Raw genomic sequence first — 21,748 nt, 5'->3', positions numbered from 1 at the left:
CTAATAAAAACACTTACTGGACGTACCTGACAGCTTCGGCTTTGAGGAGATTTTAGCCGAATCCAGCACTGAACTGGAAGATATTCTGGAGCTGTTTTGTCAAATCATGCTTGCTGTGTATTTTATAATTCTCTGGAACATAATTTATATTGAACTGTAAGCACTTCTGTGTTTGTGTTGTGTCCTTTGGAAGCCTAAATACAGAAACGGACAAAGCTCTGTGGAAATAGCAGCATTTAAACGCATTTTTGGCTTAATCTCTGCTCTGTTATAACGCCTCTGGCCACGGGCCTTACCTGCTCAGTTTGGATGTGCAGTAATGAACTTTTGTGATCTCACAGGGGGCAGAAGTATTTTTTGTAGTCCCCAAAATTCGTTCATTGTAGGCTTTGCTAAGCTAACTATGTAAAACCCAAGTCTCCCTTTGCATTGAACTTAAAACTTTTTACATACAGAGATGTTGTTTATGTTCACACAGCTACATTACACATCAACTAAAGTTTAAAATATGATATCATAGTGGACCACTAAGTTACTTTAAAAGAACCCAAAACTTTTGACTTTGGAATATGTTGATAATGAATTGTGAAAGTGATATTTCACAAGTTAAATAATCCATTTAGATAACATCCAACAAAATAACTGACAATAAAATAACATATCCTTATAGCTAAATGTAAAGGTTAAGATAATGGCATTTTTATTTAGTTTAGCATTCCATTAAAGTACGTACATAAGATTTAATTAAATGACTAGTTTTATTATTCAAGTTAACGGAATGTATAATGGTTATTCAAGAATCATACCATTTAAATGCTGTTAAATATTTGTCTAGATTAAACAGAGCACTTCACAAACAGATAACTGTGATCTTTTAAAATGTGGCAAACCTCCAATCAAGTTAGCTGAAATGTAGCAGCCGTTATCACATCCAGGGGTAAAGTTCAAAGTTTAGCGGCTATCTGTCCTTATAATAACATCAAATAAGTGAAGCTCTTCGAGTTTGACTATAACTGAAAACACATTTGTAGTTACAACTTCTTGAATATATTTATATATTTTTTTTATTTGAGCCCGTCTGCCACGTTCACGTATTACTTTTATTTTAAATGATAAACAAACGACTCCATAACGACCCCAGCAGCCTTGTGAAGTCCGAGACCACTGTAAGCTCGCGATGTTTGGGCACCTTTACACGTTGAGAGCGGACTTATCGCGAGATTTGATCAGCTGATGCGTCTCTGTTTTTAGAGTGTGCTTTCGGACGATCAACACGTGGGGAGGAGAGACAAGAGACATACACATACACACACACATACACTCACGAAGCGGGGGGACACGTTGGGATTGTGCTGGGCCTTGACCACGTTACATTTAACATTATACGGTGGCGGTGCGAGGGACGCATAAACACAGTGAGTATGACCCGTGTGCGCGCGTTTTACCTCATGTGTAGATAGGTGAAGCTTATAGCGCAGAGAGGGAGCCCATTTTAGCAACCTCTATGATTAGTCCTGATGTCTGCCGTTGCCCTCTGCTGCTTAACGTTCAAGCAGATTTAACTGTCTCACATCTAACCATCCCATCATGGTATACGATTTCCATCTTTATTGGTTGGGCAGTATGTGTGTTTGACATTGCGCCAGTGCTATCCGCTATCCATAGAGACCGAAAACACGTTAGCCTCAGCGAGTAACTTATCACTAAATCTGAGTTCAACCCTTGTTTAAGTGTTGCTTGTCAATTATTGTGCCCTAATTTATCAAATACATAATAGTGCATCATTATTACATAGTAGACTTTGACGTACAAATCAGCTTGAACAGCTATAACGTTAACGTTAGCTGGTATTGGGGGGGATTGCTAGGTTTTAGATTAGCTATGACATTTGATTTTCTGAATTGGTTATCAGGCTAATAGTTAACCGAGCTACATGCTCCACAAACCATCTCAAGCTGATTAGACCAGCAAGCATTTGGTTTGTTTATGGCCCAATCCATCAAGGACTCCAAATTATCTCTATTTTTCCATTAGGGGATTGTCATTTGGCTATTTTAAAGGTTCAATTCATAATCTAACTTTGAGCTGTGGTAATGTGTGTGGTGGTTTTGGAGAATGACATGGAAACATATGCTCTCCTGCTTTGTTCTCATGCCTTTGCGCGTTGAAGTCAACTCACACCTTCATTCAGCTGAATTATGTACCGAAGCCACATGGACGAGCGGTTTCTGTGAACTCATGGATAATTCAGGGCCGCTCTGAAGAACGAGCACTCGGTGGAGGGTTACCCGGTGAATTCGGATTAAACTGGAGATACTTGAAGCGGTCAGTACTTTGGACTAAATAGCTGCATGGGGTTGCAATTCATTCAGCGGCCTACCACGCGCACTGTAGGTCAATATCACCTCGCTAACTGGCTATGTTATGCGCGTCCGCTTTTATTTAATCCCATGACTTATGTTTATTGTGTCATTGCTGTCGGGAAATTAGCAAGCAGCCGCTTTTATTTAGCTCATTTCTCTCGTTAGCCCTTATAGCAGCTGCAGCAGCAATGGACGGTTAGCATGAGTGCTAACACGCGCAGCATTTATTGCAACCTCTCAGACATCTGGCGCAATGTGTGTGGGGACGTGCACTTTCATGCACAATTATATCATTGGCTTTAGCTGCATTGGCAGTGTGATATAACGCACGGAGAACGTCACTTTCGTGTGTCTCGGTGTAATTCTCCACCAGCAGCCGGTGCGCGTAACTGTTACCTCACGCGCTGGAGTGATCGGAGGTTCGCTTTTGTATTCTGAATGCTGCAGCACTAGTAAGCCGCTTACTTGCTATCAATGGGTTCGTAGGTAACGTGTTGCGCGAATGACTGGCTACGGTGCCCTCTCCGTTATCTATACACCTCCCAAGGTCGAACGGCCACCGTGCAGCACGCGCTCGGTTCTCTTTTCTATGGTCCGCTCGCGCACGCGCTCAGGCCATGATATGACAGCGAGCGTTAAACTCAGCAAGCATCTATTTAACCTCGTGCTGAAGGTGAACACTGGACTCAAACTGTTTCAGGAAGACTTCACTGAGCAGAAACTACTGTAATGTGACTACGTGGTAACATGAAACGTGCTCAAGACTGATAGCGCTAACAGACAGTGTAGTATTAATATTATGACTATTGTGTTCTCTGACCAACCTCCATATCTGGTACTATAACAGATTCTTTCAGAAGTACATGAGATATAGTTATTCACGTTTATTGGCAAGTACTGCTCGTCTTGCAAAATTGATGCTTGACAAAGACAACAGAAAAATTGGGCTGAACTAGAATGAGCTAAACTCATAATAATTAAAATGTATAAAATATGAACACCTTGGGATAATAAAAATATAAAACGAACTACATTTGTGCAAAATATATTTGTAGAAATTGTGACATTTGATGAATATATAAATAGACACATAATCTATCCACAAATAAATAATCTGAGTGTCAATTTAAATGCTATATTAATATAGTTTTTATGGCATTTTCTTTTTATTTTAGTGATTTGGAGGTTTTGTAACCCTTAAGCACACTTACTGCTTAAGTTCATGTACAGCTATCTTGTTTTACTAGTGTTGTTTCTTGTACAGTACATCTAAAAGGAGTTCTGCTTCACTGTATTTTGCAACCTTCTACAGATGCAACACCTTTATATACAGTCTAGGGGTGCTTTTACACACAATGCACATACAATTGGGAAATTCTTGGGTTTAAAAAGTTGTGTGTATAGACCAGTGTTATCAAAATTATTCCAGTAACTTCAAACAGATACACAAATACAATTAAAATGCTATAATATGCATGCCAAGCGGGTAGTTGATGTCTCTTTTATTTGTGGTTATGAAGTATTCGTATGATCGCATCATTATGATAGACATAACATGAAGACTCAGTTTTAGATGCATTTAACATTGTACTTTAACAGCTGCCCTCGCTTACTTCTCTCAATTACTCATTTACCCTCCACTTGTGCCAACCCCATTTGCATTTGTGATGATGAATGTAAATTGGTAGTTATCCTCTTTGGTTTGGTTACCAAGAATTTTCACAATTTATTGTTAGCAAGTTTTTAGCAACAGATGATAACCTAAGGTTTCAAACAAATGGAGGGTGATAATTGATGACAAATTTCATGTTTTTTTAATTACTTTTTAATGATAAATGTAGTCAAAATATGTTTGTATATTAAGATTCAACTGATAGACGTGAAAGTACTTTTCATTTACTGACAATGAATAAGTTAGCAGGTTCAGGTTGCTTTTTGAAACATCTGGAAGCTGACGAGAAACGGAAACCCCTTTATCTTTGGTAACTATGTACAGGAGTGAATGGGAGGGACTTGTGCATGATGTCTTCTTCCTGTTCTGGAGACTGGGAAATGCTGCTCCCATGATGGAAAGGCATGCATGAATGTCCTTTTTTTAACTCTGAAAGGATGCCCCTCCCAGCCAATAGCAAAGAGGTAGACATGTCACGTAGCTCCCTGCAGCCTCTGAGGTTGAATATCAGCCATGTGATATTGTCCCTGAAGTTTCTGCATGGCTGGCCAGGACTCTCCTGTCTCTCACTGTAAAGTAACAAGGCAGAATATACTGTAAACACTGTAGTACATAGGTGCAGAAGGTTTGATGCATATTATATAATAATCAATGTATGGATCTATGCCCATGCATGTTGTAGATCCATGATGAGGTGGTACTTCTCAAAATTTTGCACAGACTTGTGAACAAGACAAATGATTGTTGATCAGGGTGAAATTTATCCAGGATGAGGATGACTCACAGATTCTTTCACTTCCCAAAGGCAGTGCAATTTTAACTAGATACAAAACATTTTCTTTTTACATGCCTCCCTGGAATTCTTTCAGATTCTGATGGTCTGTGGTCAGATATTTCCTCTAGTTTACAGCTAAACATTCTGTGCCAAGTTATCTTTTGAATCACTCTGGCTGCTTCTTGCTAAATAAATGTAATTTCAACTCAAATCAGTATTTTGTGTCAATTTATTAATTATATTTAGTATCAATATGGAAAAAGAATCCCCTACGAAAAATCTTTTTTGTACTTTAATTTATTACTGAGGTTTGCTATTTGAGGCAAATTTAGGCAGTTCAGTTGTTTTCTTCCTCAGTTGTCTTTGTATAAACGTTGAGTTACTGATAAACTTTAACTGTGTTTGAAATAAATAAATACATTATAACATTAATAATAAGATTTAATAATTGATGTTAATGTGTTCATTATATTGCATCGTATCACAGCATTGTTATTTGTTACATATTGCATGGACAAAATTAGATTAATATCCGTTCCTTGTGTTGATCTGCAGGTGTAGCTGCTAGGGTCCAACGGAGATGCCACTGAGGTTCCGGTCCTTTGTTCCGTATACGCTTCCCGGAGTGCTGGCGCTCATAGGCTGGTGGTGGTACATCTCCCGCAAAAAAGAGCGAATCACCAGCCACGACAGTGAGGAGGACTCACTCATGGGATTGCGGACCTCCTCTGGTGAGGGCAGCAATGGGATGGTCGACAAAAGCTGCCCTGCATCCAGCAGCACACACCGTAAAACCAGCCAAGACAGAGTCAAGGCCAAAGAGCACAGGCCTGTTGAGCAGGAAGTGGTAGCGGAGATTCACACACCAGTGCTAAAAGCCACTGCAGGAGAGGCTCTTGGCACCCCTCCAGTTGTCTTAGCAAGTGGACAACTAAGCGCTCCTCACAGCGGTACAAAATCAGTCCCCCCCAAAAGCCACCCAGAGACCACTAGCCAGACAACTCCTGTGTCATCTTCAACCCCCACAAAAACAGTTGAGGAAACCCCTCATCACAAAGGACCAGATGTCGCAACTGATGCCAGACCATCAAGCCAGTTACCGCCAGCAAGCACTGATTCAATCAAGAAGCAGGTTGAAAACCAAACACTAACTAGCCAGCGTTCTGTAGAGCTAGCCAAAGCAGAGCGACCCGAACCTGAGGGAGAGGTGGCCACTGAAAGCTTAGCAACAACTTGTGCTCAAAATCTGCAGGCTGACATTTCTAAAGATGAACTGGCCTCCACTATATCTTCAACAGAGAGTGAAGCTGTCCTGCTGGAGACCTGCAGCCCAAAAACACCCTTAAATTTGACCTCATTTCCCAACTCCACCAGCACACCCCTCTCAGAAAGCTCCACTGGGGCTCAGCATCATGAGAACGGAGACCTGGGCCTGCCGGCTGAGACTAGTCCAGACTTGCAGGAGCTTCAACGTCTCGCGGCGGGGCTGATCACTGAGGTTATCTCAGCAGCCACCCAGGAGGTCATGGCAGTCAGCAGCTGTGAGTCCCGGTACAGCAAAGGTTCAGAAGCATCCGACGACAGCACACTGGCTCTAAATGGTAAAGAGGAATCTAGTCAACTTCCAAAAAGTGCAGAGTCCCGGGCGGCACAGATAGCAGAAGAGATTGTCAATGGTTGTCTAGCACCTTCGCTCTGGAAGATGCCGGAGAATGAAAAAGATCGAGGGTTGTTGTCTGTGCCGTCTGGAGAACAGTTGGAATCCACACCAACTCTGGCCAAGTTGCAGGCGGAGGAAGCTCTAGTGGAAGACTCCGGATGTAGCACGTGCCAGTCCGAGGATGGCGTCAGCAGCGAGGACCTTCATAGCACAGGGTTGTCTTCGACAGTATCTGAGAGCAAAGAGGACCTCATTCAAATTTCAGGGACTTGTAAGGCCACAGAGGGTCAAGAAGATAGACTGCACGAAAGTCTTGCTCTGATTGCCCCTCAGGAGTCACCCCTTACTGCAGAAAATGTGGCTACGGTTTGTGAGGCAGCACGGTTAAATGGAACAGGCCTTAGGAATGGTGCCGCCAGTGAGGTAGACGCTGACCAATCTGGAGGTGAGTTCTTGAGATTTTAACACAAAGATTTGACCTCAAATCAAGAATCAACCCCAAAAAATAATTATTTTGCCATTTTGAACCTGTAGAATGGAAATTCAGTTACATTTCAGTGAAGTTTGAGCTTTTCCTGATATTGCACACTCCATGTAAACTCCACCTGGGCAGGTTGTTTAATTGTGGCTTGTTTAACAGTGTATTATGTGGTATGTTTATTTCAAATTCATTCAAAGCCTTAGAATAGCTTGTAATTCACTTTGCTTAGTTTGCAGCTTGTCAGTTGTAAAGGAATTTTCTGCAAATGTTTTCAACCAAAATTAAGCTAATAATTTTATTGTTCACAAAGAAGACCACTGTTTTCAGCTGGCTTAGTTTATTTAACTCTAACCAGTGACAATACTCATATTGATGTTTGGCCAAATGTAGTACTTCAAAAAGCCTGAGTCAAGGGTACCTCAAACTGTGAATAGACTCTTTGGAAACCTCAGATGCTCAAGTTCCAAAACAGAGTATGTTACATGAGTACAATCACATGTGCACGGCTGTTTTTACTGCTCCCTGCTATACCTTACATGGTTATCAGCAGTCTCTTGCGTTTTTTTTTATTTTATTTTTTTAATTATCTGCTTCAGAGCAGGGGCCTCATGTATCAACGCTGCGTACGCACAAAAACTTTGCGTACGCCAGGTTTCACGCTCAGAATCGCTCACGTTTGGATTTACTAACAATGAACTGAACGTGGGAATGTGCGCAGCTTCACGGCAGCTTTCTGGCAGGCGTATGCACATTTTTTGTGCGTGTCTGTTTTATTTCCATTGGCGACTCCTAGAGGCAGTTGTGTTAAATTCCTCTCTACAAAGTGTCTGAGCCATGCAATGGCAGCTGTATGAGATGGGTTCAGCAGGTATATAAGGTTTCCATACCATACATTTGACCAGCTAAACATTAAAGCACAATTTGCAGCAGTCGCCTGTTTTCCCAATGTAATCTGAGCGATCTACCGCACGCACATTGCTATAAAGACACTATCTGAAGATGAATTTGCATGCGTGAATCAGAAACATTTCCATTCAATAAATTTGCAAATAAAATATGATGCTTATTGATATGAACTTATTGATGATTCCTACTTGTCTTTCTCGTGATAAATAGTTGGCAAAATCTGATATGTAGCGGGGGAAAAAACAAGAGTTCATCAGACGCTGGAATCGAGCCGAGTTCATGCTCGAACGTATCAATTCATGATCAAATGCGTCTTACGAGCGCGCCACTGAGACTGTTAAGCGTACTGCAACATTTTACAGATATAAACCAGACTATGTCTTTTTTTTTTAATGCACTCAGTGCGATATGTTCAGACCCAACTGTGTTGACCGCATCAGCTAAACTCTCCCACTCTATTTTTTTCTTTTGTTGTTAATTCCGGAGAACAAACTTGCAAATAACACCGCTTTTCTCCGGTCTTCCTCCGAAAGCAGCACCTCCAATTCACATTCTGTTCAAAGTTTCTCTTTTTGCTTGATTTTGTCTTTGCTTTTTCGTTGGGTTTTTCCATTAGCATAGTCATTAGCATATTCATATGGGGGAGGAGGCAGGGAGGGGTTTTGTGCTCGTGCATGTTGCGCTCAGTTTCACGTTCATTCAGATGTACAAAAGAATATGCGTGAGATTTGGCAGTGTTTCATACATCTGAAATTTTTTCTGCGTACGCACATTTACAGCTTTGTGTGTACGCAATGTTTTAGTATGATTTCCACGCAAGTCTTCGTACATGAGGCCCCAGGTGTTGGAAATGGGCAGTAGTAAGTTTGTTATTGGTTCTTCATCAATAGTTATAAACAAGAACATAACAATACTGGGTCGGTGACATCCAATGTTTGTTTTTACGGCCTGGGGCATTTCTCTGCTGATTTGATGACAGAAAAACTGAGTTATTTGCTTAAACACTTGTAAGGTGTTGTCACACCAGTCACTGCTTGCTGATCCTCCTGTCATATTGTGAGGTTTGTAGACTTGCTCTGATCCATTTCTAAAGGTCTCATTCTTAATACCTTGTAGATAGAGAGTTTCAAAGGAATTTGTCATGATATACTTTTGCATCTTGCGTGTTATACGTTCAGGGGTGTGAAACCTTGCACAAATAATCTCTGGAGTAAAAAGTGTCCAATTATATCTTTTAAAATCCTACATACCAAAAGGCATTTTGAAGTGGTCAGTTTTGTGCCCTTTGGTTTGCAATGAATTGCAATTCTAAGGTGGATTAATCCAGTCTGGAACACAGCCAGTCTTCAGCCCATCAACATTTGAATGAAAGGAGAAAGTGTAGCAAAACTAAAATTGCTTCCTTTCTTGTTAGTATAACCCAAGTAAATGAATAATCGTTGATACTGTCAGATTGAAGGAAAAGTGACTACACAGAAGAGGACTTACTGCCTTAAGGGTGTGAATAAAAAAAAACACAATAGCTTTTCGTCCTGAGGGAAGAGGCTTGTTTTGTTTGTCAGTGGTCATTTTCGTCTGTATTGGTTGTGTTTGTTATTGTTAACCCATGGTTACTTAGCAGACTGTCATGACTTGACTAAGCAGGCATTAGCATTTGAATTTCTTTTAAAGAATGATCTGTTTAGACGCCTTAAAAGATTTCGATAGAAGTTATAGAAATGTTGTCTGGAGCGTATGTGGAATCGATGCCATATTTTTCCAACTACAATGACTGTGGTATTTACAATATCCAGATCATCTCAGGATTAGTAGCAGGTGATTTATGAATTGTATCTGTTGGCAGATTCTCTATTTATTGCTCTGTATTTCATCTGCTATGTTACCTTTTTATGCGTTTTTAATACTACTACTATTTCCTATTACTATTGTGACTTATATAATACTAATACTATATAAAACTATATACAAACATTTTACCTTGGGATTAGTTGTACATATGTATGTGCATACATTTTATTTATATAAAGTATTTGTTCCTTTTTGTAACCACATTGAATCCTTGTTTGTTTAATTTGATTACTTTTGTGGTTATAAATACTTTTACAAACAATAGGTAAAGACAAAGTTTCATGCTGATCATATTGATGTGTTGTTTCTTCCACCCTCCAACAGGTTCAGATGTGAATAGCATGGATTCAGTGGACAGCTGTTCTACCTTGGGGGCGGGAGATGGTCAGCTGAGTGCCAGCCAGACCTGTCAATCACAGAGCTCAGAGCTTATTGTGTGGGAGATTGAGGTGCCAAAGGTGTGTTTTTCCTAACCCCCATTTAGTGCTTCTGCTGTCAATCAAAAGTTTCCATTTTAGCAGCTTTTAAGTAAAACACTGCAAAGCACAGAATGAATCGTAAATGGCCAGTGATGTTTGAATGCATAACACAACATTTTAGTGTGCAAAACTTTTTAATCTCGTTTCTGAAATTGAGCCATTGATATCAGTGGTTTTCCTGTTTTTGTAGCATCTAGTTGGGCGGTTAATAGGCAAACAAGGGAGATACGTGAGCTTCTTGAAGCAGAGCTCTGGTGCTAAGATCTACATTTCAACCCTGCCTTACACTCAAGAGTTTCAGATCTGCCATATAGAAGGTAAGGGAATCTTTGTCTGAATGGCCTCATTCTCACTGTTCATCTGTGGATTTAATAAGACACTTGCATGGGGACTTTTATATTTGCATTAAACTCGATGTGTTTTAAGGTCTGGTTTGTTTAAAATCTATGCTGCCTGGTTGAGATACAATATAAAGTGGGTCTCAACAACAAGCACTGCATTAAATTCCAGTATTTTTAAAATATAGAAATTTATTTTACCACATTTATTTTATGTTTACCAAATTTATTTAACTTTTTCGATGGAGTTTCTCACCTGTTGCTCCTGGCAACACTTCTTTAAATGAATTTAACACTAGATCAGGGGAGTCCAAACTCTGTCCTGAAGGGCCAGTCTCCTGGTGAGTTTAGCTCCAACTTGCTTCAAGACACCTGTCAGGAAGTTTCTAGAATATCTAGCTAGAGCTTGATAAGCTGGTTCAGCTGTGCTTGATTAAGGTTGGAGCTAAACTCTCCAGGACACCGGCCCTACAGGACCGAGTTTGAACACCCCTGATCTAGATGAATGCTTAAGTTTATGTAACAAGTTATATTTGAATCAAATTATCGACGCTGTCAGACAAAGCTTATGAAATTGAAAATCGTCGCATCAACCTTCCACCAGAAGTTTATCGGTGTTAAAAACCAATTGCTGTGCATATAACGCGTTGACTCTGTTGTTTTGTTTGTTTGTTTTTTAGGGACCCAGCAGCAGGTAGACAAGGCACTGGCTTTGATTGGGAAAAAGTTCAAAGACCTCGACCTGACCAACTTGTATGCCCCACCTCCCCCGCCGCTAACGCTGCCCTCTCTGCCCATGACTTCTTGGGTGAGATTGGCTCCTTCCTCTCCTGCATATAACATAGACCGTTGAAGCTCAAAGTATACTTTGCACTATGGGATAAATTGTGATGATTTTTTTACTTTTGGCCTACAGCTGCTTGTCCATTTCTTACCATCTTTATACTCTTATGTTATACAAATGAGTGTGCTCTGAACATCTTTGCACAATTTCTCATCTACATCTCTTGTCATTGTAGCTTGCAGCATATCAGTCTGTTCTGTTTGTACAGCTTTTCTTCTATATTCTGAATTGGTGCCCATGAGGCATGGTTGCCACCTTGTGGATAAAGTAATTATTGCAAAAATCAAATGCACCTACATATTTTTTATTTGAGTGCGCATACAGTATAAGCATTATTTTGATTATTACATTTTCTTTATGCTTACTGTATGCTGACTCTTGCGTATATATAACAAAAGTATACTTTAGGATTAACTTCTAAAAGCCCTGAAGTACTTGGTGAAAATGAAGAATGAATAGGGTGTCATCTTGATTTGAATCAATTGATTTTTATGTGGAATTAGTTTCAGAAGGTGCGTTAATAGTTTCTATATGTATATAACACTGAAAAGCTGATCTATAATATAAACTGAAACTTTGTGTGACTTAGCTGAAGTCAACAAATTTTAAAGCTTGGGACAACACCCACATCACTGTTGTTGAACGTTTTTTATTAAAAGCTTGCATCACATTTACATGATCATCTAAATGCCATTTTCTGCAGCACAGGTTGTTCTCTAACAGTGTCACTGCACAGATTATTGAAATTATTTGCTCTCTAAATAACCCAAAATAGCCTAGTATATTGTATACTATCATCCACCTTGTATTGATATGGCCACAGCCATATCATCCTGCAGCCCAAGACCGCTTACTGAAGTTAAGCAGAGCTAAGCCTGATCAGTACCTGGATGGGAGACCACATGGGAAGACTAGGTTGCTGTTGGAAGTGGTGTTAGTGAGGCCAGCAGCTCAACCTGTGGTTTATGCGAGTAATAATGCCCCAGTAAAAGTAAAGAGGACACTATACTGTCAGTGACTACGTTTACATGGACACCAATTATTCGATTAAGACAATACTCTGATTAAGAGTCGACTATGTCAACAGCGATTTTTGGTTAATTTAATCAGATTAAAGTCATCGAGAAATCGAAGTAGGACGTGTGGAGTATGGCAATTTTATTCACAATATTAAAGTGCATTACAGACATGTAAACGCCTTATTCGAACTATTACCATTATGTAGGACTTTTCGCCGCATTTTGCGACAGGATAGTCCACACACACACACACACACACACAGGGCTGTTTGACACTCTCTGCACCTACAGAGTCAGTGCAGACCACAGACAACTGCCTCGTGAAATGCTGAACTTTTTTTTTTTTCTTTTTTTCTTCCATTTAGCATGCGGTATGAACTTCCATTAAAACAACTCTTCCAGCAGTTCATAGTTGCATCCAATATCTTGTTTGTCACGGGGGGCATGCCCGAATTAAAGTGAAAGAGCCAAACCACAGTTAAATTTGACAAATTAATAATGAAACACCCGAAGTTACATGAAACTTCAGAGGAAATGCGGATATCGCAATGACGTTAATCTAAGTATGTGCTATAACATGTAAAACGTGATCATGAAAGAAACTTTCAAAAAGCAACTCATGTAAATGCCTTAGTTTTATTATTGTCTTAATTAGATTAAGGCAAATAATTTGATTACTGATGTCCATGTAAACATAGTCATTGAGTGGCATATTTTGGATGAGACAAACCGAGGTCCTGACTTTCTGTGGTCATTAAAAATCCCATGCCACTTTTTTCGTAAAGAGTAAGGGTGTAACCCTGGTGTCCTGGTCAAACTCCCTTTCGGCCCTTAACCATCATGGCCCCCCCAGTCATCCCCATCCACTGAATTGGCTCTATCACTGTCTCTCCATTACACCTATAGCTGGTCTGTAGTGAGCGCACTGGCGCCGCGCTGTTGTCCTGTGGCTGCCGTCACATCATCCAAGTGGATGCTGCACACTGGTGGGGGTGTGGAAAGACCCCCCTCATGATTGTGAAGCGCTTTGGGTATATGGCCATACACAATAAACGCGCTATATAAATACACATAACATTACATTTTACATTACTATCATTTTGTATAAACTGTAGGTGGGGTATTACATATAATTGTTCTCGCACAATTATGTACAATTCAGTTGGAAGGTTCATGTAAGATTAGATTTGACTAGAAAAGCTACCATCATGCTTCCTTGCCAACTAAAGTGAGTGTTGAATGTATTTCTATAAAGTTAATGTTTATGTAATAAATGTAAAAAATATATCATCTGGATTATTTTAGTATATTTGTGTAGTTTTAATGTTATCTCTTAGACCTTATATTTTCACCATGAAAATAATCATCTGGCTGACATAAGACTAGAATCATGAGTAGTTCACGCATTTATTAAAGTTTTATTTATTTATTTTTTAATGATTAAAGGCCAGTTTGTTTTGGGATACTTATACGGGAACCAAAGTCTGTGTACCATTAGAATTTATTGTTCTGTCATAATGCTTGTTGTTTTGTCTTTAACAGCTTCTGTTGCCCAGTGGTGTGACGGTAGAAGTAATTGTGGTGAACATCGTTTCTGCTGGTCACGTATTTGTCCAGCAACACACTCACCCTACGTATCATGCCCTGCGCAGTCTGGACCAGCAGATGTTCCTGTGCTATTCGCAGCCCGGCACTCCTCCATTACCATCGCCTGTTGAAGGTAAGATGGGGCCTTTTGTGTGTTTTTACACGTTTGGTTTTTAGAGAGAATCACTCATTTTCTTTCTCATCTTTTTATATTTGCAGTTGGAGTGATATGTGCGGCCCCAGCTGTTGATGGAGCGTGGTGGCGAGCGCAGGTCATCTCCTTCTACAAAGATTCAACTGAAGTGGAAATCCGATATGTTGATTATGGAGGCTACGACAGAGTCAAGATTGACACCCTTCGACAGATCAGGTTCCCTTTTAAATTGAAGCAACAAATAAAAAAACAAATACAATGAATACTGAGAATTGGTTTGAGCTGCTAAGGCTGATCTAAAAAAAAAATTAAACTGTAATGCCTTGAAATGTTGTTGCAACTGAATTGTTTCAATATAGTTATAAGGTTATCAATTACTGTCGAAGTAAATCTGAATATTTAGCTTAGTCTTTGGTTTCACATAACCCTTCAGAAATAATTCTGATATAATGTGCTTATTTAAGGAAATCAGTTGTTCTACTCAATAATTTTTTGTAAACCATAGCATCTTTCCAGGATTCTTTAAATATAGTTTATGTTGATCAATTTAATGCACTTTCGATTAATTAAATTATCAAGTTTCTTTTAAAGAAAAAATAGTATGCATGTAGAATTATGGTGTTTAACATTTTATGAGAATATTTCTGTCACAGATGGTGAATTGCTGATCATGATTGGTTATTTTACATATTTTAAAAAATCATATTTGTTATGGCCTTAAATTAAATGATAAGTTAATTCAATTCGCTTTTCAGGTCAGACTTTGTGACATTACCCTTCCAAGGAACAGAAGTGCTATTGGACAACATTGCCCCACTACCAGGTGCCTTGTTTTAAATGTCATAAGTTGAGTTCGTCATCATTTCGCTCTATCTAGATCTCACTGTTGTTTATGTCTTCATTAGGAGAGGATCGGTTCTCAGCAGAGGCCAATTCTGCACTGGAAGAGATGACGAGAGGGGTTCCATTGCTGGCACAAGTGAGTCTTTAAATCATTCATTAATGCATGACATTTATGTTGATGCTGTTTACAAGTAACATAATTTAATGGCCAATTTTCTCATGCAGGTCACCAACTATGACAATAATACAGGACTTCCTTTAGTACACATGTGGAACATGGTGGGAGAGGAGGTAAAAATATCTGATTTTACATCCGTCTACATGTGCTAATCTATCTCCTCTTTACACATACACACAGTAGTCAGCAGCTGAAGTGGATATATACAGGGCTTGGATGATGAAACTGGAACACTGGCCAGTTTAGTGTTTGCGGTATTATGGCTAAAATTGAACACCCTAGTGACTAATCTTCATTGATGGCACATTCCACCAGTAAGAGCAGAGCGTGAAGGTTTAGTAAGCAAAGAAAAGGTTACGTTTGTGGGACAAATTGTTGGTCCTTGCCTCTGGTGTATCTGACCAACACAGCAAGTCTTTGATGTATCAAGAGCCACAGTATCCAGGGTAATGTCAGCATACCACCAAGAAAAAGAGCCACTTCCAACAGAAGTAACTGTGGATGCAAGAGAAAGTTGTCTGAAAGGGATGTCTGGGTGCTAACCCGGGATTGTATTCAAGAAACAAAATTAAATGTGCATCTTCACTCTCCGTTTTCACCTAAACTGTTCGTCAGGAGCTCCACAGGGTCAATATACATGGCCGGACTGCTATAGCCAAACCTTTGGTCACTGATGCCAATGCCAACTGTCAGTTTCAATGGTGCCAGCAGCGAAAATCTTGGGTTGTAGACAATGTGAAAGATGTATTGTTCTCTGAGTCCACCTTCACTGTCTTTTCCATATTTGGGACAGTTACGGTGTGGAGAAAGAAGCATACCACCCAGATTGTTGCATTCCTATAGTGAAGCATGGTGGTGAATCAGTGATTTTTTTGGGCTGCAGTTACGTGGCTTTCTCTAGGCCCAATACTTGTGCTAGATGGCCGTGTCATTGTGAAGGACTTCTGAACCATTCTGGTGGACCATGTGCACTCATTGGTTCGCACAATGTATCCTAAAGGTGGTGCCGTATATCAGGATAATAATGCACCAATGCACACAGCAAGACTGGTGGCAGAGTTCTTTGATGAACATAAAAAGTTGAGTTGAACATCTCCAATGGCAGGCCTGCACAGTCACCAAACTAAATGTTATTGAGCCTCTTTGGGGTGTTTTGGAGGAGTGAGTTAGGAAAGGTTTTCCTCCACCAGCATCACATAGGCTACGTTCACACTGCAGGTAAATGTGGCACGAATCAGATTTTTTTTCCCCCTCATGTGACAGGTGATGACAGTGTGAACAGCCCGAACCGCATGGAATCTGATCTTTTCAGGTCAGATCTGTGCCACTTTCATATGTGGTCTTAAATCAGACACAGATCTGATGTTCTGCACTGCGACCGCAGTGTGAACGGATATGTTGGATTTCATGTGACTTTTACACAATCTTTGAGTGACATGCGTCATCATTCTGTGCTGCAGACATCATCTACCTCTCAGCAGCACAGTAGAATGGCACACAGGGCGATTACAGTACCACAGAAAGTTGGTTGTTCATGTTGAAAAAGATTTTGAAGGCATAACTGGTGCTTGTTAACTAATCTGGTTAACGATTGAGGCACGGGTTGATTGCGAAGCCGAAAAGCGTTGTGGGTGTTACAGATAGGGGATTCGGGTGCAAATGAGGAAGAACTTTCTCTCCGAGAGAAAAAAAGGGCAGGTGCTCGAGCACCCAAACCGCCCTTCTGCACGTGTCTGCTGTTTATAACGAAGTAAAATTAAGTAACTCCTCAAACAGAGATAAACCAACTCTGCCTTCACAGCTCAGTCTGCGGCTGCTCATTAACCCTTGATGAGTTCACTACACCTGTGGTCAGAGCGCCACGCACCGCGCTTCATAAATCACAAACGATCAGTGTTTTTTTTTTTTTTTTTTTGTTTATCACAGGAGACTTATTTTAGGTCTCAATTGCCGAAATACACATTAGTAGTGGCTGAGCAATCATTTACAGCTCATGAATTAAACCACGGTTGTCTGTGAAAAGGGTAATAATCATATAAGCATGATCTGACAACGTGCTTACTCATGCAGCACACACAGGTGCATAATTTTGTGCTCTTTGTAATGCACTTTTGCGCATGCGGGTCAGTTTAGGACCATGATCTGTTCACACTGCAAATCTGATATTGGCCACATTTATAAGAGCAGTGTGAACAGCCATGCAAAAACATCAGATCTGAGCAAAAATCAGATTTAAGCACTAAGCCTCGTAATGTGAACGTAGCCATAGTGACCTGACTACTATTCTGTAAGAAGAATGGCTAAAAATCCTTTTGGCCATGGTGCAAGACTTGTATCTGTCAGTCCCAAGACAAATTAATGCTTTATTTGCTGCAAAAGGAGGTCCTGCACCAATACTAATGATTTATTGTGATTCAGTTTCATTCAGTCCAACCCCTGTATGTGTATATAGATGGATGATTATTTATTTACTTTATTATTGATATTTTTTTATTCTTTATTTACTTCAAGTTTTTTATTTGAAGAAATGTTTAAAGCACAGCAGGTTGTTTATCATTCCATATCTTTTAGAATGGTAAAATGTGATATAACTTTGATACTCCATTCCTTCTTTTGCAGCTGGTCCTGCTCAATCGCACTTTGGCAGAGCGAGGTTTCGGCACCTGGGTGGACAGTTTCTGATCCTCCAGAGCTCCTCGCCCTGCTCTCCTCACTCACCTCATGGCCCACCTGCCCCTTAATAATCACCACTCATGGATATCTGCAGGTTCAGTCCTGTCCTCTCCCACCGTGTCCTCCACCACCACCTCCTGAAGTGCGCATCACTGGCTCCTGGAATAAATTTTTTTCTTCTTTCCTTTTTGATTTGCTTTCCCCTGCATACAGCCTTTTTCTGTTTTCTTTTTTCATTTCTATCCCCCTTGCGTAAGAAATTTACTGTACGAAAAAAGAGAAAGAGCCAATCGTCAAGTTACCGAACAACCAATAAGGACTCAAGTGTTATTGACTTTGTGCTCTTGTAAATTTAAAATATTGTAACTAAAATAAAGGTTAATCATGTTTTCCGTCCAATCAGACTCCTTCCAGCACACACAAAAAGAAAAACAACTGTGGATTATCTTGCTGTGGATTTGAAGAACCTGTAGTAATAAAGTACATTGAAGAAGAAAACTGTGGTGCGGTAGAAACTGCGCGTTGTTGTTGCTGCTGCTGACTTGAGAAGTCATGTTTTGCGTCTATCACGGCTTCATCAAAGTGTTTCACTTTCCAGGCATGGTGGAAAGCCAGAACGTTTTGGCGAGGAATAAATGACCATAACTTCATGTCCTTCATCTCAATGTTTGTCTGTCCAACAGTGTGGCCTTAAGAGGGTGATGCGCATCCCATCTCATGACCTCCCTCTTCACCACACTCCAGATCTGTGGGACTCCAGCTGCCTTCAGCTTCGGTAGATCTTAACGGTTAATTCGCTTCACATCGGTTAATCCAGGAGACCTTTGTGCCCTCCTGAATTCTGGGCCTTTTTTAAGGAAAACTACATTGAGACCCCACACTAGAGCTCGACTGGTGCTGAAAGGCATCATGTGTGCTCAATCCTGACATGTGGAGACACTAAAAGAACGACTACATCAACCAGAACACTATCACGTGACGGCACATTTCTTTTCTGGGTGGATGAACTGTATTCAGTGGGTCTGTGTGTTTTTGTATGCATGTAATTCAGCTCCAAAGCATGTCGATTCACTTGTCACAATCATCCGTGTGACAGGCCGCTTGCTTTCGTCTCACTCTCGCAATAACATCACTTCAAGTAGACCCATTGCCATTAATGTTTCTTTGCATTATGTAAATATAATGGTACACTGCATCCAATCCCAGCAACCCACGCAATTGGCCACTAGGAGAAGCTGTCGATACACCTATCTGTCTTGGAGAGGACAAAAAAGCTTTAAGCCTTATTATCCATTGCTCTTTTTATGTTGGTTTTTACATGGGATGTAATTAAGGTCTGCTTTATTACTGTATAATTTGTCAAAGAATAATGGCACAGAGATTAATATTCCCTGTTCTTTTTCGAATCTTGTCATTAATCATGCTCCAGCAGTCATTCACAAGGCTTGTTCATTTCTTTAGCTGCTGAGTTATTGCTAATGCAATGTTGTCCAGCATGTCTAGAATGGCGTGGGACATTTCCAGGCTAGTTGGTTGTTAGCACTACAGTTGTTAGCCTCTAAATCCCTTGAGGAACTTCTCTAAAACCCCTGTTACTGTACATATTTGGCTTTACCAGAGATATTCTGGATATAAACAAACAGAAAATATATAGTTTTGTACTTATTTTGAAACTATTATACACCCTGCCGACTTTAGCCTGTGTGTAAACTGACAGCGTTGGAAAGTAACATTGATTGAAAGCAGGTTTAGGGGATTGTCACGGTTTTCCCATGATGCTACGTGGTGTTTTTTTTTTTTGTTTCCCCCCACATCTTCTGTTTCCATACTGCGTTCATCTCAGGTATGAGCTTTTCATTTCATCCTTCTTGTGTTTGAGGAGAGTTATTAGTCATATTGTTTCAGGAATTGCTGTACTTGACCTGTGTGAACGTTCGCGGCCCGTTATAGGTTTGCCTGCATTACAGTAGGCGGATGAATAAGGAACCTCGCCGACCTCACAGCCGAAACGTTTCATTGTTCTGTCTTTTAGGTCTGTCTTTTACATTTAATGTATCAATCATGTCCAATTAACCTCCGCATTTACGCTCATATCTTCACTGACACGACTTCCTACCACCAGTTCAAATGTATCGACCTGTATGTTCCAACTGTAACAAAAAGTCACGCTTCTTTAGACTTGTCCAGGTGTGTGCGTGTATATATATATATAAGATGTCTCACTGTACTTTTGTAAAAACACTGAAAGCGAGTGTAGGAAACAAAAGGGAACATGCTTTTTTTTTTTTTTTTTCCTCATCCACATCATCCCAAATCTGCTCATTTGTTCTCTGTTGGTAGGAATGGTTTGCTATGTTTGCTTAGCTAGATAATTAATCATTTGATTATTTAAATGAGTGTAAGAAATCCTGCATAGACATGTACAGGTCAGTTTTTTTTTTGCCAGACTCATTACAAGGTTTGATTCTTTGGTTGTACAGATCTATTGGAAAAAAGAGAATAAAGTTATTAAAAACATTTATGTCACGTTTTAGTTTGGAAATGATTTTGGTTTGTAGAAAATTTAAAGATTATGGTTAAATCTTTCATTTATAATACATAATCTTTCTTTTGGCAGCCATAGAAATGTCATAGTGTTTGAGAAAGCGTTCATCCACTAATTTTTCTTCTTAGACTTGGTCACTTAATTCATGTGTGGTCACCTCAGCAGAATGAACCACCGACTTATCCTGCATATGTTTTACACAGTGGATACCTTTCTAGCTGCAATCCAGTACTGAAAACAGTTATTCACACACATACACTGACCAATTTAGTTTCTTCAGCATGTCTTTGGACGGGGGGGAAACTGGAGCACCTGGAGAAACCCACGCAAACATGGGGAGGACATGCAAACTCCATACAGAAATACCAACTGGTCCAGTCTGGGCTTGAACTAGTGACCTTCTTGCTATGAGGTGACAGTGCTAACCACTGAGCCACCGTGTTGCCAAGAAAGTGATCAAGTACCAGTAAATACTTTTAAATAGTTATTACAAAATTTGTGCTGTTTTGACTGCTTATAAACTGAAAACTTTCTGTTTTTAACCAGAGATGTTTGTACTATAATTCAGTGTAATAGACTGACTAAATTATACTAAAATTGAACTGAGTGCTGGTTTAAAAAAATGAAACCGGTTTAAACTGTATTTGTATGTATGTGTGTGTTTATACAGTGCTCATAAATGAGAAAATCCCTCACATGTATTTTATTATTTTTTGTAGGATAAATTTGTCATATGATACACTCACCAGCCACTTTATTAGGTACACCTGTCCAACTGCTTGTTAACACAAATTTCTAATCAGCCAATCACATGGCAGCAACTCAAGGCATTTAGGCATGTAGACATGGTCAAGATTTTCTGAAGTTCAAACTGAGCATCAGAATTCGTTAGAAAGGTGATTTAAGTGACTGAACGTGGCATGGTTGTTGGTGCCAGACGGGCTGGTCTGAGTATTTTAAAAACTGCTGCTCTGTTGGGATTTTCACACATACAACCATCTGTAGGGGTTTACAGAGAATGGTCTGATAAAGTAAAAATTTCCAGGGAGTGGCAGTTCTATGAGCGCAAATGCCTTGTTGATGTCAGAGAATGGCAAGAGTGATTTGAGCTGAAAGAAAGGCAGCAGTAACTCAAATAACCACTGGTTACAACTGAGGTGTACAGAAGAGCATCTCTGAACGCACAACACATCAAACCTTGAGGCGGATGGGCTACAGCAGCAGAAGACCATTGTCTTCACAATGAGGCTACAATTCATACAGGCTCACCAAAATTGGACAATAGAAGATTGGGAAAGCATTGCCTGGTCTGATGAGTCGATGTGTGAGTCTGCTGTGACATTAAGAAGGTAGAGTCAGAATTTGCCGTCAACAACATGAACA

The 21,748-nt window shown here is 40.0% G+C and overlaps 1 protein-coding gene across 4 annotated transcripts; it reads left to right on the top strand.

Moving 5' to 3' along the window:
• The first annotated feature begins 1,261 nt into the window (after window positions 1-1,261).
• akap1b (A-kinase anchoring protein 1b) lies at window positions 1,262-20,337 on the top strand. 4 transcript variants are annotated; one of them, NM_001098179.2, is made up of 11 exons: window positions 1,262-1,415; window positions 5,366-6,915; window positions 10,030-10,163; window positions 10,375-10,501; window positions 11,203-11,330; window positions 13,928-14,105; window positions 14,192-14,342; window positions 14,882-14,949; window positions 15,032-15,105; window positions 15,195-15,260; window positions 17,767-18,219. In NM_001098179.2, the coding sequence occupies exons 2-11, from the start codon at window positions 5,391-5,393 to the stop codon at window positions 17,827-17,829; spliced, it is 2,514 nt and encodes an 837-aa protein (NP_001091649.2). In that variant the 5' UTR covers window positions 1,262-1,415; window positions 5,366-5,390; the 3' UTR covers window positions 17,830-18,219. The 4 variants fall into 4 exon arrangements, 3 of the variants coding, with proteins under 3 accessions (NP_001091649.2, XP_087139108.1, XP_087139109.1); XR_015508640.1 differs by having other exon boundaries at window positions 1,274-1,415; window positions 11,203-12,145; window positions 13,020-14,105; XM_087282982.1 differs by having other exon boundaries at window positions 1,274-2,325; window positions 17,767-20,337.
• The last annotated feature ends 1,411 nt before the right edge of the window (window positions 20,338-21,748 follow it).

This window comes from Danio rerio, chromosome 15 (assembly GCF_052040795.2).
Source record: "Danio rerio strain M-AB ecotype USA chromosome 15, GRCz13ab, whole genome shotgun sequence".
Lineage (NCBI taxonomy): Eukaryota > Metazoa > Chordata > Actinopteri > Cypriniformes > Danionidae > Danio > Danio rerio.
This window is presented reverse-complemented; position numbering and strand designations above follow the sequence as displayed.